The sequence below is a fragment of the Aulostomus chinensis genome, chromosome 2 (genome assembly GCF_037954235.1).
Source record: "Aulostomus chinensis isolate RoL2024-O1b breed Wild chromosome 2, RoL_Achi_v1.0, whole genome shotgun sequence".
Taxonomy (NCBI): domain Eukaryota; kingdom Metazoa; phylum Chordata; class Actinopteri; order Syngnathiformes; family Aulostomidae; genus Aulostomus; species Aulostomus chinensis.
Window position 1 is genome coordinate 30,069,650 of NC_141321.1, and position 26,127 is coordinate 30,095,776.

Genomic DNA, 26,127 nt, shown 5'->3' on the forward strand with positions numbered 1-26,127 from the left:
TGTTTTCTCAGCTTCTCTTTCAGTCGGTCCATTTCGGGTTTGGATTTTATGCCCTATTTTTGTTTTGAATCGTATTTTTTGTGAATTTGAATAAAATTGCATTTTTTCTTTAATATGTCACGATATGAATGAAATGCGTCCACATATATCATAAAAAATACGTTTCTTTTAACTGGATATTTAAGCCACTCACTATTTTGAAGTGCTGTATATTTAAAAAAAAAAAACTTCTAATATGGGGGCACTCATTAAAAAATGCTACCTTTGTAGTACATCATTAAAAAAAATCCTAAAGTGTAACAATCACCTGGGCGGCTGGATAGATTAAATATATGATTTTAAATGAAAAATGTCAAGCAGGGTGCCCCCCCTTCGATCTAATGACGTAAGATTCATTCCCACAATGCCTAGTAACACGCATGCGCACTGTGGGAAATACAAGACGGTATTCTGTGATCAGAGATGGCGGGCGCCTCCGACCCCCTGGAAGATATGCTCTTTTCAGAGGTGGATGAAAAAGCTGTGAGCGACCTAGTGGGCTCGTTGGAGTCACAGCTTGCTGGTCAAAGCAACACAGCAGGTAAAACAGACGAAAACGGAGGTGCTGGCTCAGTGCCCCCCGCTAACCATCACTTAGGAAAAACGCTACCAGCTCCAGTGGGCTCCACAACACTAGAACAACAACAACAAGGACGGCGTAATAAACCTGAGATGCGCCAGGATATAAACTCTACAGACGTTAGCCCGGATAAAACTGTCACATCGCCTACTCTGGGCTGTACCCCTTCTCCGGTTGAGCTCACCACCACCACCACCACCACCACCTCGGAGTCCTGTGTGAGCGCCACCAGCAGCGGTTCGCAATCACATGGAACATCCATCACAACACTGACTGCATCTGGTGTGTCAACTTTGTCATCTCCAACAGCCAGCATCAGCACCACCACCACCACAGTCAGCAGGGTGTCTAAGGTTACGTTGGGCTCAGGCGTGTCTGCGGAGGCGAACCCATCGAGGAAACGCTTAACCGCGGCGCGGAGGAGCGCTTCAGCTCGGGTAAAGAGTTTGAACGGTGCAGCTGTAGCGACGAGGAGGAACAGCAACACAGCGGTGAGCGAAAACGTTAGCCCCGTGGATGCCAGTGCTGCTACACCAAACTGTTCGCGACCGGTGACAACCTTTATCAACACATCCACTTTCACCTTATCAAACGCCAACCTCCCCGCAGGTCAGTCGGCTATTGCTCTGGACCGGGGGACTCCTACTATCGCTTTGCACAGACTCCCGAATCACATCGTAGCGAGCATAGCCCAGAACGGAAACGGGACCAGTGTTTCGGCCTTGGTCCAGCAGGGTGCTCGCATAGAACCCATCACCTCTTCATCACCTCCGCAGGGGAACCACAGCAAACTGCTCACAGACACTGGGGCTTCCAAAACAGACGACTGTCAGTCCAAAATTGTAATGTCCAGCCAGTCTGGAGGTGTCAACTCTTTAATAAACACTGTCTCCTCTGCATCCTCTGTTGTCACACCACCTACAACGACCACAGCAGCAGCTACAACCACCACAACAATAACCCAGCCTCTGAGCTCCACCACAGCTGCTCCTGCTGCTGCTGCTAGTGTTACTGGGGTGACAACAACCACTTCTGTATGTGGATCAGGTCAAACCACGTCAGTGACCACTTCTATCAGCATGGTCAGGCCCGCAGCTGCCTCTCCGACACCAGGTGTGGCTGCCTCTGCACAGTCTCAACCCCGTCCTGGACTTACGGCTCCTCAAAGGATCGTAGCACCCCAACTAATTGTTAGACCACCTCAACAGCAGACGACCATTCAGCTGCCCCCTGGGTTTACCATCCCACCGGGTAAGGTTTGGATGAATGCAACAGCAGGAAGGTGGTGCTGCACACCTGTGGTATGATAACTTAACCTGGGGCTCAGGTTTCACTGACAGCATGGTGCAGTTGTGTTCTTCTATTTTTGTTCTCTCAAATTGTTTGGATGTGTTGGGGAAATTATCCTGCGCGCTAAAATGCGTCTGTTGAAATATAAGCCTTTATCTGGGTTCTTACAAAGCACTGAAATTTTGGATAATGCTTAATTTGTAATGTTTGCAAGGTCAGGAATTAGCTTGAATATGAGTACACTTAATGATAAATTATTTCATCATAACATAATATGGTGGTCTCTCCCAAAAAAGACTAAAATGTTTTAATATTTTAATGTCTTGGGGTCAAAATGAGCTAGAATATTTTAATGTTGAAACCATTATGTCAAAACTAATATGAACAGCTGGTAAAAGACACAATCAGACAATACATACATTGATTCCAGTGTGTATAAAGGATTTATTTCTCACAGTGCCATTTTAGTAACTTTACAGGTAAAGTTGTCATGAATGTGGAGTTTTTGGTTTTGCTACTATAAGAATACTTGAATTTTACTCCTTAAACTGTGTGAACTGATGTACTGATAGGAGCGATACTGTCAGGGCTGTAGCATGGCAGTAGGCAGGAGAGCACTTAAATACTTATCACAAACAATTTTGTGACAATGACTAGATTATGAACTCGACTTAACAGATGTAAACTCTGCACTGAAAATGTCAAGTGTAATTTAGGTGATATTAAACATTCGTACTTTTTAACATCTGTCCTTGCAGGGGAAGCTCACTCAGTTATGTGGTCACGCTGTCCCAGTAAAAGATCAGTGAAAAAAGTTGTCTTGGTCAAGAAGAGACAGTGCTTTTTCTGATGAAATGATGGAGAAAATTGATCATCCACACGCCGCATTTTGTCACCAGAATAACCGGTGCACCTGCAGACATTCTACAAACATGAGATTTTTTTTTACTTTTCTTTTCCAGATTAAAAAAAGAAAAAAAATACTGGGAAGAATTATCTACATGTCATCAAGCTGTAGGAGGTAGTGTGTACAAATGTACCTACCATGATGCAAATATCACTTCCTTTGTCCTCTAGGTGGCAGTAGAGGACACCCACTTACCCCATGTGATTTTGACGGATGTCAAGTGAAACGGTATAAATGTCAGGCTCACTTCCTGTAGCCAGAAGGTGGTGCTATGACTGTGATGAATTCAGATGGTGGCGTCATCAGTTCGAAACTTCCATCAAACCTTTTAAGTCTGGAAAATATAGAACACACGGAGTACCGTCACTAAGATTTCCTGTTTTATGGCAGAATATCTATATTGGCCGTCTCAACACTGTAATGAAAAATCACAGTCTTCACTGTGACTCAGGCGTTTGTGACCAAAATTGGTGTGGTCGGTCCAATGGGAGGAGTATATTAAAGTGTAAAAAAAAAATCCCAATGTGAAATTTCCTATTGCCGCCAAGAGGTGATATAACTGCCCCAGAATTTAATGGGTTCCTCCTCTGCCCATTCTGCTCTCCTCTGCCAGGGTTGGTGAAAAGTGTCCTCATAGTTTTGTGTAATCTGACAGATGAACACCCCTAAAAACATGACCCCCTTGGTAGAGACAACACAACAGATAGGAGGCAACGAGATGCATCAACAACACCGACCTGCATCCATGTGAAACATTCTGCCCCGGAATGTAATAGTTTCCTTGGGCCCCACTCCAGTCCTCCACCAAGTTAGTGGAAAATTTGTGCATTAGTTTTCACCTAATCCTTGGCAGGGGTAAGAAATAGAATAAAAATGTCCAATAACATTGTAAAACAGTGCATTTTGAGTTTAAATGGCTCCCAGGCACATTGATCTTGTGGTGTAAAGCTATCAAATAATGATTTTTACAATCAACCCTCGAGCAGTAGAGTTCTCAATCACCAGTAACTAATCCAGAACTTTTCTGAGAAGACTGAATGGGATGGGAGACCACTGCAGGAGCCCAGCCTGCTGCATATGCAGGCCTGCCTACATCGCACTGCATCTGAGAACCAAATGGCCACATTTTAGTTACGTTCTAGGTATAATTATTCGGTCACAAACTCCACATTAGTCCTGGAGTTTAGTTCTGAGAAAACTAACAGCGTTCTTGTCTGCTGGGTCAGAGTAAGTCCTAGAAAATCTGATTCTTTTTTTTTTTTTTTTTTGGACAGTTTATCTCAGAGTAAAATTTTATCTTGGTTGAGCAGCCGTGAATAACAACCAGCTGAGAAGAGCATCGTTGGTCCTGTGTCACTACATGGAAGATGCGCAGTGGTTGAACAGTAGGAGATTTTCATGATTGTCAGAAACTAAACAAATCAGTTTTGGTTAGCGGATATGGCCTGTTCTTGCTTGATGTAACATTTTTTAAATATACACATCATAAATACTCTTGAATGTAATACTGCAGATAAACAACTTTACACAGTGTGATAACCATACGTTTTCATACTCCAAAATGACTTTTTGCTTTCCTCTCAACACAGAGTGTTTGGAGATTTTGCCACTTTCCCAGTAAATAATCCAGCTCAGGATAATCCGAAGACTTCATTTAATCTGTTACCTTTTGTTTCCATTCTTCCTCTTAGTCTTAAAGTTGGACTTCTTGGTTTTGTAATGCGGCTCATCTAGCTGGCCGCTCCTTTCATTCAGCTGTGGTCAGTTACTTTTCAATTTTTTTTGCAACAGCAGCTTAAATTTTGGAGCACACTTTCATAAATTGAGACTCTTTTCCCAAATGTGTCTACTTGCCATTTGCCACCCTGCACCGATGTTACACTGCACCAATAAATGTTCCTGTGGTTCCTCAGGGATGGTGTTGGTACGTACAGAGTTGGGTCAGCTGGTGATGGTTCCTCAGCAGGCTTTGGCTCAGGCTCAGGCTCAGGCTCAAGCTCAGGCCCAGGCCCAGAACAACATGTCTCCACGACCCGCCACCCCCACCACAGGAGCATCCTTTAGAGTAACAACTCCACAGGTAAGGCCTTGCTGCACGACCATGGTTGTAGCTATAGTAGTACTCTGTACTCTGCAGCACTCTGAGTACTAAGCTCTACAAGTACATGATATGAGCATGGAGTGATTGTAGTATAACTGTTTTGTGCTGCCACACTCAAAAATGGAGGTACCAGACAAAAACGGTATCTTTTGAAGAATGTTCCCTTAAAGAAAGAAAGTGAAATACTGCTTTTATCCTTTACGGTACACAGTGGTTTTTATTTCTGATTCTTTTTCTAATGTGAGAACGAATAATGCACTTTTATGTCTCTTTACTGTGTCACAACAGGTTTTTTTTCATGAAAGTTCCCCAATTTTCTCGTGGATTAAAGCAGAAGAGTTGTTTCTTTTTGCAAATTATTGAAACTGGTAAAGTCAAACTGATAAAATGGGCTGCTAATACATATTAACTGTTGTTAAAGGTGATCTAACAATACTTAAATTGTGAAGCTCATTATCTGGGGCAGTACTGAACACATATTGGGGATGTTCCATGATAACACTCAAGAGCCTGAGGGGAGCGTAGCCATTATTGACATCTTTACTGTGAGAAGAACGTTAACAATGTCACATCAGTCCATTTTGAAAACTACTGGCAAAAGTTGATAAATGCAGTTTGGAAATGGGCTCGAATAAAATGAAAGATCGAATAAGATCAAATAAATTCAACAATTTTATTAAAATTGTCATTCTGCAAATAAATTGAATCTATAGGAGGCACTGTAAACAGTAAAGTGTATTCCTGCAAATCACAATTCAGTGACAAAAGCTCATTTGGCTCACTCAGTTGAACTTTCTGGAGTTTCTATCCTAAATTTGGTCAGTGGATCAGAAATGATTGACGTTTTACATTTGTAGGATTAATCCCCCCCCCCCCCCCCCCAAAAAAAGAGTCAGATCCTGTGGAATGGCTCAAGGGACGTCTAACAGCGTTTTCCATGCTGTTTTACCTTCTTCATCCACTGTTAAACCCAGACGCGAGCCTCTTTTAATGAGTCAGTATCCAGGAATCTCAGTTTCTGCTTGAGTCCGACATACTTTGACTGCGAGACGGTGGCACAGTGGCTCGAATGTTAGTATCGTCACCTGACAATAAGAAGGTCCTTTGTTTGAATGGGAAGGCTGGCCGGTGTTGTGACGTTCTCCACGTCTTCTCACACAAAATGACAAACGTTAGTCTTGGTAAAGTCAGCACCATTTAAGTGGCCTCAAACCCAGAGTAGATCTGTTGCAAAATAGTTGTAAAAGTGAGGATGAATAGCTTTAATTCACAGATTTACACTCCTTCGCTGGAATGAACAATTAATAATGGAAGATTCCAAATGAAAATCTGTACACTGGCTTTGACTAAAACTGAACATTTGGCAAACTGTAAATCCAGAGTCTGAGTCCAGCAGCAAGTGCTTTTGGAAGGATTAAAAAATAATCTCATCTTGTTTAGTTCCAAGAAAATCAAAGACCTTGGATGAAGACTTACGAAGAACTATAAGATTTAGGGATGAAAATGTTGGCCGATAACGATGGCCAAATATGAACATATGTTATTGCTGATATTTACGGATGTAGATATGATCTGCATTCAAAACAAGTTCCTGTGATTTGTACACGTGTAGATGTTGTCAAAGTGAGAACGTAGTCTGGGTCACTCGTTCATCGGAGCGACGTTGCAGCAGGTCCTTGCAGGTCGTCACTGGGGGAGCGTTTCCCTCTGCATTCTCCAGCCCTTCTGTTTTCAGCCTTCACGCTGAAAACTGCAAGTTTGGATAAATAATTTGTTTCCTAAATACAACATAAAGCACAATACTTCAAGTACAAACTTATCAGGGTGTTTTTACACTACGGTAGAATGACTTCGGGTTGAGCCAGACATCTCTCCTGTGCAGGAACAGTGCAATGGAGGGACATCTGACAAGTTAAGACCAGTGAAATGTAACATTTTTCTTTATTTCCAAAGCTTTTGGAAAAGCTCATAAATCATTTACTGCATTGTTTCCTCTCAAGAAATTAGAAGGCCACCGTAAAAACCAAGCAAGGTTTTCAGCAAGTGTATAACTTAATGACCGTTCTGTTTAACTCACATCTGTGAAAAAGTTTTGATCATAAATCAAAATATCCTGACAAAGTTTATTTTTATGACTCTTCAAACTCTCCAGTATTCATGGCAAGCAAACCCCAGTGTCTAATAAAGCGCAAAACATGTTAAGTCCATTTCAACTCAGTCATGAAATATGCTCGGAAATATTCAAGCGCGCCCCGACTTTATTAACGCTAACCAAACTTGACAGGAGTTAGACGGAAATCATCGTCCTTCTTTAAATCAGACCAGTTTTTCCCTCACTGAGCCAACGCATTAAAAAGAAGACTTCCATCGAGGCCGTTATATATAAATATAAATGTACGGTGAAACTGTTTCCATAAACAGAAGGGTTAAATGTTCTATTATGGGCAGAAGACATTCTGTAATAGTTGTGTCATATGAAACTTTTGTCACAGAAAGGGCCGTTGTTGTATCCTCGTATAGACTGGATATCGGTTTAATCAGGAATGCACACTCGTATCTTGTGATAATTTCATGAACGTCAAAGCCACAACTGCTGATATTTCACTGATGACTATCGGTGCTTTGCTGCGGTTGATGCTAGGTGGGTAGCAGCTCATTATGCGAGCAGCTTCCGTCCAGATCCTAATTGGAATCTGATTAATGGGTTTTCTTGTATAAGTGTAATTAGAACAAATTAATATTCTTGATGATTTTATGTATAGATTAAACTGAGATTAGTAGGAGAATTAATATCTCAAGGCTCCTTAATGACTCCATGGGGTCCTCTCGTTAAAGTTTAACAAGCCACTGAATCATTAATTGGAATTTGCTTATCATCACCTGTGGATACATCATTCATTGAAAAACTTGACTGTGTGATGGGGGAACCACACCTTCCTAGAATTTCCCTCAGTGGTTTCTCTGAGAATCAAGACGGGCGGCAGCGAGAACGCTGGCGTGCCGGTGACAGCAGAGCGCTAATAAACCTGCCAGGTGTGCAGAGCTGAACAGAGCCGCTTAGCCTCTTTTGTCTCATTCCTAAGTGTCGCTCGACACAATCAGAAGGGTTGTTCCAGCCATCTCCTCGTGTTAATTATAGGTCTAGAGTTTGTTCCTGCTCAGTCGTAGAAGCAGTTCAGTTCTTGTATTTAAGTACCTGCCAAGACTGTTTGAATGTTGAATGCTTTTTTTTTTTCCTTCTTTTTTTTTAATGTTAAAGTGCTCATAAGTTGTATCTGGACTACTGGGTTAATTAAAGAAAATGTTCTCCAAGTTACAAATTGATCAGTCAGGGAGGTATTCACAGCTGAGAGATATCAGATGTGTTGAGTTCAAACAAATGAAGCATTTGTAGTAAAATACAAAACACAAAATGGGTAATTAGGAATGAACTTATGTCGTCACAGAAATTAAAATGTATAAAATCAAACCCGCCACATACCCCAACTCACTGTTACTGTCCTGAAATTCAACTTGGACTCGTATTCTGTTGTAAAATGACCTGGGAAGGTGAAGGGGCAGGCGATAACAGCCAGGAAGAAAACAGACGGCTAAATATGTTCACAGGGAGACAAAGCAGACAACAAAGCGTCAAAGACCGGCAGGAGAAATAGAACTGACATACAAACAGAACCAATCGCAGCCAAGGAACAGGTGGGGGAAGGTGAGGCCTGGGGAGGACAAGACCAGTAGGAAGCAGGCTGAGGCTGATGAAGACTAACAAGACACAGGTGAACCACTCAAAATACTAAGGTGGGAAACAGACAAAGACAGGAAGTAAAACAAATACATTTCAAAAATAAAACCGGTTGATAAAGGGTTTGATCACAACACAAGGAGAAAACCAAACTTAAAAAACTGAAACTTCATATAGAGGAGAATACAAACTAAGAACAAAACTGAAACTCTAGAGCTAAAATTCAAACCGTCCAAACTGCACAGTGACAAAAATGCCATCAGTGGTTTGGGATGAAACGCGTTGCTCTTCTCTGTTGGAGCGATAAAATCAGTGAGTACATCTGATGAAGTCTGGAGTTGTAGTTTGTATTTGAATCAGGCTGCTGCTTTGTTTTTTTTGTTTTTTTTTTTAATTTACCGTTTTAAGTTTTCAACCAATCACTTCATCCGTGAGATGTCAAAGAGAACATGTGAGCAATTTAAATGTCATGGAGCTCAAGAGTTTCTGTGTACTCTTAATTGAGAACAAAAAAACAGCAATTGTTCTAAATTAGGAAGTTGGAACTTTGGAAAAAAAGAACTTGATGAAAGATGACATAAGCAAGTAGTGTGTCAGCATAATTTGGCAGGTGAATTTCCTGTTGAAGGACTTACTTATTAACTGTTGAGCTTTCATTTATCTCTCTGTCAGGAAAAGAAGCTTCTAACAACCGTAGACTATAGTCAGTTTATAGCTGGCTGTGTTGGAGACTGATAGTAACTCAAGCCTGTTATGAACTAAATGTTATCTTAAAAGACGATCCGATATTTCCAAGGCCAGAGGAAGGAGGCTCTCTAAAGTTAGGTGGCACCTGTTCATTACGCCTATCATTGTAGGTACTAGAGACTGACAGAAGAGGGCAGCATTTCATTGCCTTTTAGAGTGAGGCGGCACTTCCTTCTGCAGCTTGACATCTGCTTTTATTGAATAATTATAATGTTTCTTGTTCTTCTGACATGTAGTCAACACATGAATGTGCTCACTCTCAGCTCTTTACTATTAATCTGAGTATTAGAATCAGAATAAATGTGAAAAGGCAAGATAGAAGATGAGTTTGATAATAAATGTACTGGAAATACAGCCTGCGGCACCAAACATGTGTAAAGATATGCATTATATATAGCGTGCAGCAGTATAACGCTGCTGTATAGTGCAGAGAATTACAATTCAGGGCAGTATATTGCATTGCTATGCGACAGATTTAAGTGTCAAGGTGAATGTAACACATTTCAAACTCTCATGTAGTATTTTCTCCTTGTGATGATGGGTCCATGGCAGATGAATGAAGAAGAGTCATCCCCCCGGACTTCATAACACACCACTGGCCTCACAGACAAAGTCCCCATCACTTCCTCAACACTGCCCGTCCTCCTGCCTGTGCACCTAGAGCCAGCCAACCTGCACCCATCCTGAAATGAACCCCCCCCCCCCCTCCAAAAAAAAAAGAAACCACACAGATTGTCATCACCTCTTGCAGTCACACTCATGACAAATTAGTGGGCCGCGGCATTGCCATCTCGACAGGAAAAGCAGTAGCAGGGAAATGAAAGGGAATGGTGTTTATTCCCAGAGCTCAACCTCTCTGTCGGCCTGTCACTCTTCCCATGACCCTGAGGGGAGAAACGGAAGGCATCCTGAGCTTCCTTCCTTCCATACCTGTTAAATCATTCATCATCCAACTGCCTGATTATTTTAAAAAGCTAACAAGGCTTTGCTTCTTGAGTGTGTTTGCGTGTGTCTGTCTGTGAGAAGCAGAGAAATAGCAAGAGAGAGGCATAGCTAGCGGTGAGATGCACCCCGTGGCTCTTATCAACCCCCCCACCCCATCACCACATCCCCTCTACCCCTCATCCCTCATACACCCACTTCCCCTCGCACCTCAGTACAATATTCTTTTGGATCCTGTAAAACTTTTAGTGGTGAGGAAACTCCCTCCTCCTTTTTCGCATCTACTTCTTCTCCTTTATGCTCCGATCTTCCACCCCACTGTCCTTGTCTGCCTGTTTCTGTGTTTCCACTTGTGTGCAAGACAAGCGCAGCGAATTGTGTGCTTGAGTGTGTATATATATGTGTGTGTGTGTGTGTGTGTGTGTGTGTGTGTGTCGGTTATTGTGAAGTGTGTGCATATGAATCCTTTAGTCTGTTTGTGAATGGAGGGCTGAGAGCCAGAGGTCGGAGCACAGGCCCTCCTGGGTTGTTTTTGGCCCATAGACAGTATAGCAGCCAAGAAGTGTGTGTGGTTTGTTGGTCTGCTTGTGTGTGTTTGTGGGACTGGCCACTGGGCACCAGTGTGTTTTTTTGGCAGTTGGCATGAAAGTTAATACGCAAATTTGAGTCATGTAGAATTTCAGCATCCACCTCAACTGTTTTTGTAGTTCATTCTGTTGCCTGCACAGGCTTTAATTGATCTTAAGGGCATCAGTGTATTTCTACCTCGCCATGCTCCAGCATACACAGTCTTGATCAGAATACAGAAATGCTAGAATACACAGTCTGTAAACTCTGCACCTCTGATTTATTCTAAATTTTCAGCTGCTTCATGGATAATAAGAAGCTCCAAATGCAACTAGACTTCGTTTTTGTGCACAAACTAACAGTGGCCTCAAGCTAACCCAACCAGGTCTAGTTTTGCTTTACAGTCAGTTTTACTTGTAGATTTTTCCTTTATGAACCCTTTTTCCACTCTGATTTTGTTGGAAGATGTTTTATCCTGAAATGGACTTCTCTTCTCTCTTTTTGCCATTTCACTTCCTGTTAATTATTGCATTTAGCTGCATCTCCTTCATTCATCAGTACTTGTCAGCCCACTCCTGCAGCAACCTTGTGTAAATGTGTTGTTTAATTGAATTTTAGCAGTTGGCCTCTTCTCTGTTGGGCAGCAGGATGCTCAGACACAACATGGTTACAAACACTGAGAACAGAGCTGGTCACTGATGGGCTATGAGAACTAAAAATGCCAGTTCCTGCGACAGTATTGGTTGTTTTGGATGTTTACGCTGGAGTAGTTTAGATTAATGTTGTGTCTGAGTACAAGAATTAAATCACAACATCTTAGCATTTTGAATTATTTAATAGTGGACGTTATATAAACTCTTAGTTGAATGAATGCAGGCAAAGACTGGTTCTGAGGAAAGTGTATTGAATGCTAAGCTAACGAGCGGCCAGCTGGTCCCTGTGGGTCTCAAATGCACACACAGAAGAACGAATGGTATCTACCTTCTTGTCTGGCTCTGGGGAAGATGGACAATAATGGTATTTCCCAGAAAGGTGGCATGATCCTTCAACAGTGAAAGGAGGCTACCCTGAAAACACAGTAAATCAGACATCAACATCTTCAGTGTTTTACTTTTGAACTACAATGTACAAAGTTGATTCTGTCAATGACCCCCCCCCCCACACACACACACACATACACACATACACACACACCCTCCACTCTTCATACTGAGAAATAGAAGTCAGGTTTCTCTAATCATGAATAAACACACACACAGTCACATTGGGTCTTTCATGTGGCCTCTTATGCAAATATCTTTATTAGCTTCATTAGTCACAGCGGTTATTACAGCGGTTCACAGTTTCATTAAAACAAATGCCAGTTAGATAAGCTCGCACAGGAAAATTAGTGTTCCACACTGGGGGAAAAAAAACCTGTAAATGGAGCAGTTGACAAATATGATTATTAAAGTTTATGAGATTTGCAATGGGTTTTTTTTTCAAATGAAATACCTCAGAAGTGAAGTATTGAAATTTTGCAGTTTTTAAGGATTTCCAGCACGGTAAGGAACACGGAGAGAAAATGAAATCAGGTTTGATTGTGTATAGGTAAATATCATTGGTAATGTTAGCGTGTGGACACACAGCTTCCCCCGTCGTCTGACCTCTTCCTCGTCCGTCTGCGAGGCATGCTACTGCTCTTTTCTTCCTCCGTTGCTTTCTCTCACCTTGTCCCTATCTTTTGGCTTCCTCTCATTCACTTCCTTGTTGCTCTTTTTCCACCTCTAAAAGTGAAACAGTCTGACCTTTGCTGTTTTTCTTCCTTCAAATCTCTTGAGGTGCCTTGTATTCTTTTATCGCTCATGTTTCACCCTCTGCACACGTCTCCTCTGATATCTTTATGCTCTCTGTCTCTTCTTCTCCTCCTTTCTTTCTGTGTGTTGCTCTCTCTTTTTCCTACAGTCTCCCGTGACCTCTCAGACCACCAGACAGTGTCCTTTGACCCCAGCCAAGATGGTACCGTCTCCCACTCCTTCCAGCCCTGCCCTCCAGACCTCCTCTTCCTCTTCTTCCTCCTCTTCTTCCTGTCCTGCACTCCGCCCAGTGAGATTCTTATTAGTCTTTTGCCTCATATTTCCCCCTCCTCCTCCCTTCCATCCCTGAGAAGGCAGAAACAGTTCTTAGCATAGCAGCTTCATACAAACACCAGCTGAAACTTTCAAATTCACATCAGTTCTCCAAATATCCTTACATTTCAGGAAATTCACTCTGTGAGCAGTAAAAATATCACACACACAAATACACAAACGCTAACAATTGGAACTATCTATATTGCATATACACATTCTGTCAGTTTTTTTTAAAGACAGGATATTACTTTTGAAAATGGCACAGAAGTACCACAGCTGGATGCTGGAAAAACTGGAAAACCAAACGCCGCTGAGACGCTCACTAATCATTTAACTTCTATGAATAAAATAATAAACACTTCAATAGAATCTTTTGTTTCCAAACATGATTATGCATCTTATTGATTGCAATGTAAATAGTAACTGATTCCCACTGACGAAAACTTCAGTATTACCGCTGTCAGACAGTGGTCGGGGTGGAGGTAAAATTTGAGAACTCCCTCTCTATGGAGCTGAGGCTCTGATTTGAACCATCCAGGTGCTGTGTGCGATGGAATCTAGATTCAGGTGAGGTGCATTGCAGATCAAAGTTTCCTGCTCATGTATGAAACTATGTGTTGTTATCTTGGCAGCAACAGCATATGTGAACCCCTGAGGACATTTGTTCTTGGAGAGGATGATTGCTGTGGCTTTATGGCTCCTCTTCCCTTAAGGTTTAGTGTGTAGAGATTGCTGCATTATGCAAGTTTAACACAATCAATTATACTGCGTACTGTTTGCATTTGTAGGATAAGTGATCAGACTTCAATGTGTCCTCTATGCATTTTGGATACTTTCACTCCTGAATTTAGAACTGTCCTCTTGTGATTTTAACACATAAGATGTATTTTATTGCCACGTGTGAACAGGCCCTGCGAGGTTTAAAAGAGGTGATGAGGGCTTTCGAGTGAGAGACTGCTTATGGCTTATCTGTTGCGCAGAATGCGTTTTTCAGATGTGAGATATTTTGTCATTCATCCCTTCACATTTCATTGCATGAAACTCAGAAGCCAAGCTGGGAGTGTTGGCGCAGTCACAAGGTAACTCATTTTAGGAATGACTTTTTACAGTCTTGATGAGGTTTTCCTTGTCAGGTAGATAACAATTAAGAAAAGCTTGATGTCTTTCTCAGCCTCCAGCTTGTCACCCCCCCCCCTTCCTCCTCCTTGTCTGTTAAGCAATGTCCAAGAAGTCAGGACACCAGATGTGACAGGAGCGCTGTGGCGCCTGCCTCCTGTTCTCTGTGGCCTTGCTGCAAGCGAGGCGTCACGTCCTGTTTATCTCTCTGTCTCTTCCTTGCTCTTCCAGAAGGGCCCTGTGGCACCAGCCGTGGCTGTGACGGCTCCGCAACAGACCCCCGTGGTTATGGCCCCCCAGGTTCCGGCCCAGCCTGCCTCCCAGCCTGTGCAGTCTCAAGCGACCGGCATCGCCGCGGCCCCCGGAGCTCCTGTCGTGTCCCAGGTCTGTTCTCTCTGCCGCCCTGCCGGTGCAGGCACTGTCACAGCCGCCAGCAGCCTGGCTGTGACACAAGCACAGCCCCAGACCCACACCCTCACACAGCTGGCCACAGACAAAGAGTCTCACACATGCCCACACACGTTTGCATTCATACATTCACACAAGGCTTACCAACCCAAGGACATATAGACGCACACATAAAGGCAAAGGCGAACCATGCATTCATGTGTGCACACATGCAGGGACACGTGTGCATACAGGCCCATGTAAATATAGAACACAGATTTCCCCAAATATCCAGCCCAGAGAGCCCCCATGGTGGCTAAAGCTTGTTGCCTCTGGCAGTAGAAGCAGATATGACAGTGCAACATGCTAAGTGTACACTTCAGACTGATGTGTGACTGAACCCTGTCATCATCTGATCAGGGTCACGGGGAGTTCAGGATATGCAGCACGAATGCAGTATGAGGCCACTTCATTACCTGTCCTTAATGTCCAGTTCTGGTCATTTATACACACTCTAGGCTAACTGTCAAATAAAATCTACGTTCAGTATTTTATCAGAATTTATTTTGAGTTTTAAAAATATAGCCTTTGAGCAGTTAATATCTGGTGCCGCCAGTCTTTTATTTTGCAATGAAGGTAAATTATTGTTATCTTTTCTTATAACAGGAAATGCAAGAGAATGTGAAGAAGTGTAAGAATTTCCTGGCCACACTTATCAAGCTGGCATCCCATAATTCTCCGTCTCCTGAGACTTCCAAGAATGTGAAGGCCCTGGTTCAGGATCTGCTGGTGAGCTTCAACAAGCACAGTTACATCAGGGAAGCTGGTGCCAATGGTGACGTTTTTGAACCCTGTCACTCGCGCCAGTTCAGTCCATTTTCAAACAAAATGTTCAGCTTTTTTGTATTTAAGAATCAGCTCAATACTTAGTATATTTTTCTCTATGTTTTCAATTACTTTACTTTCTTACACTTAAACATACCACATGTATATAAAAGTTAATCTGATTTGACTATGCTAGGTGTTGTTACAGGCACATAGGGGGTTTTACCTGTTTCATTTAAACCAGGCTCCAGTTAACATGCAAGAATTGAATGATTGCCACATCTCCACATGTAGAGTCGTTGATCAGATCAGTCAGCCTCAGTTGTGAGCATGAGTCTCACTGTAGTTGATCATCCTGACCCGCGAGAGCAAGGAGGACGACTCGCAGTGCCAAACCCCTAATCCTCTGCTTTAGAATAAAAACAAATGTGACATAATTACACCTTTTACACAGACAGGTTGGCTTCTTGTCACTGAATGGAGATTTCTAATTTCATAATAACAGGACAGTTGATATGATTTCTCAGTGGTGCTTAAAGAGCGCAAAGTTGTTATGAAACTCGATTCAGGTGAGTCGCTTCAGCTGTACTTCAGGTGATATATACGGTGCTATTCAGTGCAGGGTTGTGGCTAATGAGTGACGTTGTTCCTCATTTTAAAGCAAAAATATCTTTGTTTCAGTTTATTGTGAAGTGGATTATTAGATTCATTATGCTGCAAGTGCACACAAACGATAACACACTGATGCAAACCCAGCTGATTTCTTGCTCCCCCCTAACATTTATCATTTTCTTTCTTATAATATCTTATCAAATTTGGTGTGGGTGGAAGGACGGACTCTGGAAACAGGCTACCTTTGGTTGTTGTATTGAGTATTTCAAACCTGTAGATGGCAGCATGAAACTCTTTCCAAATCTCCTCCTCCTCTATTAAGAATCTTCATCTTCCACAGATATCTTTATCTTCACCTTCACCTTGAGGTTTAAGGGATGAAGCTCTGATGAATACACCTTGCTGTGTTCAAGTCACCATGGTTTATGTCCCTGAATGTCTGGTCTCCCATGTGAATTGTGTTCCTTTTTCATTATTCTCAACAGGATGCCAAGATTGAACCAGAAGAGTTCACCAGCCGGCTGCAGACTGAGCTCAAATCCTCTCCTCAGCCTTACCTGGTGCCCTTTCTTAAGGTGGGCTCCTGCTTATTAACCTTTGTGAAACATCTTCCTTGCTAATCACACTTGTCTTCTCATCAGGGGCTCTACATTGTTCACTGACAGGGCCCCTCAGCTTCTTTATGAATTGACCCCTAAAATGGTTTCCTGAACTGCTCCCTAACCTGCACCTATTAAAATCAGCCCTCTCCATGTTCCTTAAGCTGTCCCTCTCAAGTATTTTCCTGAACTGACCCCCTTAAGTAATACTTTGCCTTGTACCAGGGCTAGTGTTGGAGAAGCCTGACAGTAGAATGACACACACACACACACACACACACACACACACACACACACACACACACACACACACATGCCCCCCTCTGGCCTGATTTCTGACTGTGTGTGACAGTGGCCCCGGCAGCCGTCCCTGCCAGTAGCCAGCAGGTTTCTCCAGCCAACCGTGATGAGCGTCACATCAAGACACCCGGCCGCAATCCGGCTACAAACACATGTTGTCATGCAATGTTAAGTCGCTTGCGTCAAAAATTTGCCTGAAATAGTCTGTATGGAGCAACATCAGTACTTCCCGTCTCCTGTGACAGTGGCTTATCAGAAACAGCTAATGGCTACGAGTGTTTCATGTATGGGCCATCAGAACTATCCTGATATCCAAAATGTTCAATGAAGAAGTAAGCTGAGGTGACTATGTTACCAATAAAGTGTCACATGTTTCAGAAGGTATTTTTTTACAGTTTGTTGTCATATTTTGTCACACTTTGCTAAATTAGCTGGTGACTAATTTGTTTTTGCTGCTCTATATAGTATTTTATCATCTACATCTGTTTTGCTATATGACTACAAACTCTGGCCTTCATCTGCCCATCAACAGAAGAGCCTCCCCGCCTTGCGGCTGTCGTTGCTGAATAGTCAGCAGTCCCTGACCCAGCCCCCACAGCAGGGAGTCAAACCAGCACCCGGTGGCACCCCTCCTGCCATTGTAGCTGGGCCAGCTGTCCACATACGCCACCCTAACAGTGTCAGCACCACCACGGGTGCCAGTTCACTTCCCGCTGGAACACTCGGACATGCAGCTGCCATGGTATGTATGGAGTCCATGGGGGGGGACCTCTCTGCATTACAATGAGTGATTACAGTTACATTTTTTCCTAGACTGAGTTACAGTGAGAAAACCCAAAGAAGACGTATCAACTGTGGACTCAAGAACACTTAAGCTCCATTAAAAATATCTGTTTAAGAAAAAACTAGATATTTGCTGCAAAATAGAGTAAAAAATGTACAGTCCAGCACAACTGCAGTTTTTCATAAATGTACCTGAAACATCAGGATTACTCTTTCATTTATTAGCTATTGCATACATCTTTTACTCTAGTCATGTTCACAGAAAGTGTAACCGAGGTTTGGGAGGACAGGTGAAGATACTGTTGCAGTAAGTCGCCAGTATTTACCCATAATATTCCTACATTCACGGTGCGTCGTGATGGATGCAGACCTGCTGTTTCATTAGAAGTTGAATTATCAGACTGGAAAGTGTCATTATTAGTGTTATACTTTCCACGTCTCCCAGTACACGCAGGTCTCCTGGTGTTCTGGGTGCCCGTGTAACATAGATTTCATCATCAGGAGGTTTACAAGAAGAGTTTGTGTCCACGCTGATGTACTGGGAAAACCCCCAACCATATTTATTAGTGACTGAATACACAGTCTAGCGAATATCATCTAAACCCAGCAGCATGTCAGTCATCACAGGAGCTGTCTAATGTGGATGTCTGCCAGCAGGCTGCTGTTTGAACTGTTCAAACATATAAATCAGATCTGATCACAGCGGATCAGTCGTCAGGCCACTGTTTTTTTCTCTCTAATCATCGTTCTGCTCTGTGAATCACATGATCTTCTGTCGTGTGGCTGTTGGAGAGTTTGCAAACATGTTTAAAACAGCCGGCCCAGCTGTTCCCTGTAAACGCTGCTCACACATGTGGAGCTAGGACTCCAAGGGGACATTGAAGGGAACAAACAGAGGCACAACATGTCCACAGCATCAGTTACTATCCATTCGAGCATCCCCTACGCATCAACTTTCCTGTATCATCCTTGCATCCTGCAAATGAAATCCATGGCATCCATCTTCCTCACTCGTCTAGTACAATGTGCTCCAGCCAACCTGATCCAGGCAGATCAAGATTTTTACAGCATGTTGTATTCGTGAGATATACCTTCTTCACTCTGGCAAACGCTGCTGTTATTGTCCAGAGGGGGCGCCAGAGTCAACACAAAAAAACTGCACTCATGAGAACACACACATGCCACCTGGATAGTCAGTACTGGCTGCTGGCTGTGGTTATGTGCTTGGCTCAGAGGCACTTGGATGATATTTGTTTGCTCTTGTTCCAACATATTTCTATAAATACTAGTACTTTATAATTACTAATACAATCACTTAAATGGCCAGAATTTGATGACCTGTTTTTATTTACTTTTGGGGAGGGGGGGGTGCAATTTTCTTATTTAAAAACAAAAACAAAACCAAAAAATCCCTAAAACAAAGTAAATGAGAAACCTGACTGCTATCCTGGTTGAAGCCTCCATGGTGCGTCAGTATCAGAGAGGCACTGTGATGGAGAGCAATACACGCAGCCATCCGCCAGCCGATCCCTCCTCCACCGATCTGGCCCAAGGACACTGAGGTGACCGGCGGGGAATTGATACACAGACCGATCCACTTTTCCCAGGACTGCATCACTATCATCACAAACTTGTGCTGTCATAATATTTTTCATGGATATATTTGTGTATAGATGTATATTAACATGAGAGATCCACACATGGGGGCTCTGAAGTCTTGAGACAGGGCTTATATCCTTATCTTCTGATCACTCACTCACTGTAGTCAAGGCTTTTGTGGGGATACAGTTCAAGTGAGGCCACGTAACCTGCAGGGTCTAGTTAACAGATCTGGCAACACTCTTTACCTACACCCTCATCCAACCTACAGCTGTGCTACATCACCATGTGTGCCGGAGTGTGCACATGCTCATTATGTGATCACATTGAGCACGTGCAATTGTGGTGGGGTCAAGCGAGGTCAGACTCGTGCTGGTCTGGTGAGGACAGAGGAGTGTCCCCCATCACACTCACTCTCTCTCTCCATCTTTCTCCAACTGTCTCTCTCACTGTATCTCCCTCTACATGGCTCCCTCCCTCCCTTCCTCCTCCTCTCCCTCCATTAACCATCGAAGGGTGAAGCGAGGTAACTAGGTCAGCCCCGGGTCAATTTTAAAGCAATGTGGCGGCCGCAGTCTATGTCCAGAACATGCCTCTGGTCTCTCGCTCTCACTTTCTTTCTCCCTCTCTTTAACACACACACACACACACACACATACACACACACAATAACACAAATACACAACACCAACATAAGCTATCACACAAAACATTAGTAAATGATGGCCTCTGGCACTCAGCAGTCTCAAACCAGGAAGCCAGTTGAATAAGGATAGGAATCTACTTCTACCACAGTAGTATTGGAAACATTTCTGGGGGTAATACAGACAAATCTTATAAATAAATGACGCAGTTGTCATCAAAGTTCAAATGTCTGTAAGTATACATTTTCCACATGAGCGTGCATTTATTCATAATGTTTTTTATAATGTTACTTTAAAAGGTAAATATAACAGCTGATGGATGTAAATGTATTTATAGATGATTGCAGTTGAAATACAGTTGTATTTTAAGATATGAAGATGGAAAATACAGTGTGCTTTATGTACATCTTTGTGGGAAAAAAAAAAGATTTTGTTTACCTGGAAAAATTACACCACCAGCTTTTATCAAAATGGCTGAACTTCAATTCAATTTATTTTGATTTAATTTATTGTAAAGTCCACTCTGTGTACAAGACGTGTGTTGCTACCAGACCAAAGACGCTACCGAGGTGGAAAGCAGCTTATTCTTCACTGCAACAAAAAAATTGAAATCCAAAATATAAATATATATACATATACATACATATATACATATATATATATATATATATATATATATATATATGTATATATATGTGTATATATACACACACACACACACACACACACACACATATATATATACACACACACACACACACACATATATATATATATATATATATATATATATATATATATATATATATATATATATATATAGATGACAATACTTTCAACCCTGTTTGTTGGCAAATATTGAACGATCAAGATGTTTAGGAAGCCGACAACACAATAAATAATACGCTGTCATTTAATAGACTTCAACATCGGCGTGCTGCTTTATTACTCTTGAGATATTAGCCAAGGTCTTAATGTATAGCTTTTAAAATAATGATAGAATCATAATATGATCTAATTAAATTTTTTTTTAAAATTAATGCAGGTAGATAGAAATGAGTAATAACAGAGGTAAAAGGTTAACACAGAGTTTATAGAGTGCTGCAGCGATCACTTATTTTCAGCCATCCTGGAAGTTAGCATCTTCAGGAGTTCCATAGATCAAAACCAATGGGATTTCTGCATCGGGCTTTTGATCACTAACAATAATCATTATGATACGCCAGAACTACGCCACAGATGCATGACGTCAGTGCTGCCACAACTAGCCTCGCATTGTTGCTTTCAGCTTCATGATCTTTGCAGTTTCGTCACTTAACAGCAATTTCTGTTTGAAAGACATGAAGGCGTCAAGTGCGTCCCGAGTGCGGTAGTGACTGACTTGTTTTAATTTGTAAAACAGCATTAAAATATATTAAGCTAGTGTGAACCACTTACCTTATTTCAGGCCTTTGATTTGATTTGATTTGATTTTATTGATTAGCATTCAATTTCTCAATGAAATGCAGAAAGAAATGTTCACTTCAAATTATGACATATATACAAGGAACAAAGCTAATCGAAAGGTGTAGGCTGAAGCTCATGCTTATTATGCCTACCCTTATTACAAAAAAGAAAAAAGAAACAACTTCTACATGGCAACTCAGCTACATCATAAGATTTAAGAGCAAAAGAAACTTTCAAACATCTTAGGGAAGTAAATAAATGGATAAATAAATAGAGTTCTATTACAATAATCCAACCAAAGGTTTCAGTAATTTCATGATTATTTTTTCTTCATACCTGATTCATGAATAAATAAACCTCTATAATGATGATCCAAACAAGGTTTCAGTACCGGTAATTCTACTATTACCCTTCTTCATACCTAATTTACATATTTTTGTAGCACCTTAGTCTTATACATGCTTTTAAATGAGGAACTGAAAATACATTTTAAAATTCCATTGACTTTGAGAGCGGTTCCACAGTGGTACCTTGGTTCTGGGCTTCAGGATTGACTCCTACCCAACTCCATTTATTCCAGGGGAATGTTGCTGCGGGAGTATCCTGATCACACAGCTACATATTCACACATTCACACTTGGAAGATGCCCTGTCCAACCGACAGTCCGGGCTTAAGGGCCTTGCTCAAGGGCACCTCAGTGGTGGTTGTGAGGGAAGGGGCAAGCACTGCTTCTTCAGTTTCCCCTTCCAGATTTAGCCTGCAGACCCTCCGCTCACAACCTGTAGTGAGGGACATCCTTTTGCAAAGTAGTGCCATGAATAAAACCACAGTGCTAGCAATCACTTAAAACATTTATCATTCGTCCACCATAACTACACTGACATGTGACATTAATAATTGACAGTAATCTTGCAGTGTCTGCAGTGCCTTGCTGTTATTCTCTGATTCCCAAACTTTCTACCTGAGTTTCCCCTCCCTCTTTAACTGTCTCCGGCTGGCCAGAGGTGTTTGCTATCTCTGTCTGTGCTGAATGAATTTTTTTCCCCTGCCTTTACTCTTACAGGCCCCTGCAGTGCATCTGTGGGAAAAATGGCCTCTGTCCTTTTTCAGTACTTGAACAGTAATATAGCATGTGTCAGGGAATGGAAAACAAGGCTAAAAAATATGCAGCAAGAAGCAAACTGGTAGGAATGGATGACTGAGCCCAAGGCTCGGCCTGTGGCTGCTACCAAGGAAGGAAGTGACTCTAATAGCCCAGCGCAGCCCCTTCGCCCACCCCCCCACCCCCACTCCTGCTTCATCTAAACTCTTTTTTCCACCATGATCTTGATTTCTTAATGTCTTTGTCTTATCTGGAAATGCAAACAAATGTAGGCCACATACAGTGACAGAACTACGCCTTCCTCTTGCAATTAAATCAGTCTCCACATTCACTCATATCTTGTCTGCAAGCAACATAAAAAGATAACCATAGTGGAATTAATAATTCTATTTCTTCTGCATCTATACTTTACTGCTGCAGATATATTAATTTATTAGGTATAATAAAAATTAGTGCTCTCTGTAAAAGACCCTCAGCCGGCATGTCTCTGAATCTTTTCTTCAAACTCACGAGTGAAAAGGACAAATAACTTATATGTTTCCTGAACAGTTTGGTACTTTTGAATCACGCAGCCCCCCCCCCCACACACACACACACAAACACACTTTTTTTTAAATACAACAATAATATACATAATAATGATTTTTTTACTTTTCCCTTAGGGTATCAAGACAGCAGGTGCTGTTGGAGGACAAGTCCGAGTACCAGTGATGATCACACAGTCTGTAAGAGCACAAGGTAGGACGTCTACTGGCCCAGTCCAGCCACCTTTCACTAATTATGTCAAATTATTTTCATTGGAGTCTCACAATTTTCATTTCTGGCATTAACAGTACTTTTTGTTGTTGTTGATATGTTTCTCATAAAAAGATGTTCCAAATTTGTGTTGAACTTAAGTTAAGGGTCAGTAAAAACAGAAGATTACAGCTCAAATATTTCTGGAAGGTAGGTTTTAGTTTCAGCCTGCAGTTTTTCTAAATGTCCTTGAGGCTGCGTTTATCATGAAATGGCCTGATTTTCAAACTTCTGGAGAAATCCAGAGCTAGTGAAAGGTTAAGCAGACTATAGCCATTAGTGAAACTCTAAATGTTCTCTCAGTAGGCTGTAAGATGTGTAAACAGACATGAGCTAGAGAGAACAGGTGTTTTTTTTTCTTCTTTCCTGTCTGGTTATAAAGCCTTCTCAAACATTTGTGCTGCTGCTTACTCACACTGATTCACAAACACTCTTCCCACAGAAGCCCACAAACAACGCCCCAACGCCAACCGGGCGAAACGCTCTCCTAAGAGAGCCGTGTGCTCTCAGGTGGTGTGTAATGTGTGTACATGTTTACCTATTTTTGCTTGTGCGGGAGTGTGTGTGTGTGTGTGTGTGTGTGTGTGTGTGTGTGTGTGTGTGTGTGTGTGTGTATACACGATCGGAGGTGCATACAAATTTGATCTACCCCCTTCCCCAAGATTGCCTGCAGTGAAAGATCTGTAGGTCGTTTTATGCCCATAAATTGGAATGCGGGGATAGTTCTAAAAATACTTTTCTGTGCCTCTTGGCTAGGAACATGCCTGTTAAAATCAAGTTTAAATTCACTCTGGCAGTCCTTGTGCCTCTCTGGAAAAAGTGTCTCAGAGCAGGATGCGGTTTAGGAGTGTAAGGAGAGCCGGTGAAGCGCAGTGATATTGACAGAGTGACGCTCTCCACACCAACCTGGGGAGAGCGACAGTAGTGCTCCCCCCACCCCCCCCCCCCCCCCTCCATCTACCCCTGTGAGGATGACAGAGACAGTTGAAGGTAGTTGTTAGACAGGAGGATATTTGATGCAGATAGAAGGGGACACTTCAATGATAACATTACTCCATTTATTATTTTGTTGAGCGTTTTTTTTTCTTTGTTTTCTCCCTTTACTTAACAGGCACAATGGGGAAGGGAGCCGTCATCCAAGCAAGCAAAAGTCCCGTGGGCTTGGCTGTTCAGATCTCTGGGAATCAAAAAAACAAGCTCAACGACCCCGGAGGAGGCTCTTTCAGGTACAACTCCTCTCACTAGGGGGACCGACTGTAGAGTGCCTGTTGTTGCCCAGCAAAGTCACATGGGGGCAGCATTTCACTAAGATGTCCCAGCATGACTACAGGCTACACTCTCAGCTAAGGCTATGAGTGTTTATCCCAGTTGCCTGCCTGGCCACCTGGCTGCCTGCCTGCCTTGCTGCCTGGCTGGTTGATCGGTGGTCCTTTTTCTCTGCACCCACCACATAGCAACACACTGCCAGCCAATAGATCCCCCTCACTATCACCCTCCTTGTGTCAGTGTCACAACTCATCGACAGGATTGCAAATGAGCTAAATCTTAATTTAGAAAAAAGGTAATTGTGTCCAGATGGCTGGAATTTCTGGTTGCGGTTCTGAAAATACCTTTTGGTTAAGTCAAACACACAGAATTTAGCCTGCAGCTTTGCTCTCGCTCTCTCTGGTCTTGTCTCTGCTTCAGCAGGGCTTTTGTCTCAAAACATAAAAGGTTCATCGCCCACATGCTGGCCTTTGTGGTCCATGTTGTGTGTGCCTGTGTGTATTTGAGTTTGTGTGCAGCATGTACATGCTACTGTATATATAGTGTATGTGCTTGCATATGTATGTGTCTGCATGAAATATTCCTCTATTTGTCTGTGCTTTATGTTTGCTCGGTTTCACATGAACATATGTGTCGAGTCTAAGCATTTGTGTGTGTTTGTATGTGTGCATTAAATGTTCGTGTGGTGTGTTAACAGGAGCAGGGAGTTAGGATTGCCCTGGTGTGACCAGGCCAGGGCAAGAAGAGTCTGGGTCACATGGGCAAACGGGTTCATGGTAATGGTTCCCGTCTCCTGAGGGGAAAAGCATTGCCCGGGGCTCTGATTGATAAACCAATAAATCTTTAGCTGCGTTGGTAATTAAGCTGTCAGGCTCGCTTGTTACTGACAACCTTTTTCCCCCTGCGGCGGTCACAGTGGCCGTCCACACACTAAAGTACCCGTTTCACGTAAGCCCAATAACACACAACACCACTGTCACACAAGAATCATGTCACTGACATTTTGTACCATATTTCCTTTCACCAGGCCAGTCACAACGTATCTTGATGTACTTTTATGTGTTAGATGGGCGACGCATTGTCCCTGAATGCGGTTTGTTTTCAAGGCAATACGCACTTGCTGAGTCACATTTTTCATCTAAGTCTGATATGAATCTTCTGAACTGGATATCGAGTTTAATCTATAAATTAGATTAAAATTCTCATTAATTTTTTTCATTTTTGACTCTTCTTATGTCAAGTCCAGGGGGCGCTTATCTTCAACAAGGTTGAGAAGTTTTAGAAGTCCTGAAACGTTTCAGTCCTACAGTCCCTCATACAGTGATGATTATTTTCTGTCCTTGATGTAAACATGTTCGAGCCGAGCCTGATGTTACGGGAAAATCTGTCAGAATCATCCAACACGAACAATGACATGACCCGTGAACAGATGCGGTTTTGTGTACATCACAAGGAAAAATGATTTTTGACACTAAAGTTTCATTCTTGCTGAAACACACACACACACACACACACACACACACACACACACACACACACACACACACACCACAATCCTCTCCTGTTTATTCATCAAACCTACTGACCTAATGTTACAAAAGGGCTACAGAAGGGTTTCAGGTGCAGGTATAT

General features: G+C 42.4%; 1 protein-coding gene across 2 annotated transcripts in view; it reads left to right on the forward strand.

The window, feature by feature from the left end:
* Window positions 1-455: 455 nt before the first annotated feature.
* The window catches only part of LOC147269703 (transcription initiation factor TFIID subunit 4), an 84,245-nt gene continuing 58,573 nt past the window's right edge, over window positions 456-26,127 (forward strand). Inside the window, exons 1-9 of one of the 2 annotated variants that reach the window (XM_086189452.1) lie at window positions 456-1,870; window positions 4,730-4,896; window positions 12,854-12,994; window positions 14,368-14,520; window positions 15,190-15,312; window positions 16,446-16,535; window positions 17,392-17,601; window positions 23,097-23,172; window positions 24,341-24,455. In XM_086189452.1, coding sequence (XP_086045578.1) covers window positions 463-1,870; window positions 4,730-4,896; window positions 12,854-12,994; window positions 14,368-14,520; window positions 15,190-15,312; window positions 16,446-16,535; window positions 17,392-17,601; window positions 23,097-23,172; window positions 24,341-24,455 — 2,483 coding nt within the window. In that variant the 5' untranslated portion in view covers window positions 456-462. The remainder of the gene's footprint in view (window positions 1,871-4,729; window positions 4,897-12,853; window positions 12,995-14,367; window positions 14,521-15,189; window positions 15,313-16,445; window positions 16,536-17,391; window positions 17,602-23,096; window positions 23,173-24,340; window positions 24,456-26,127) is intronic. The other variant, XM_086189462.1, reaches the window with a different exon arrangement.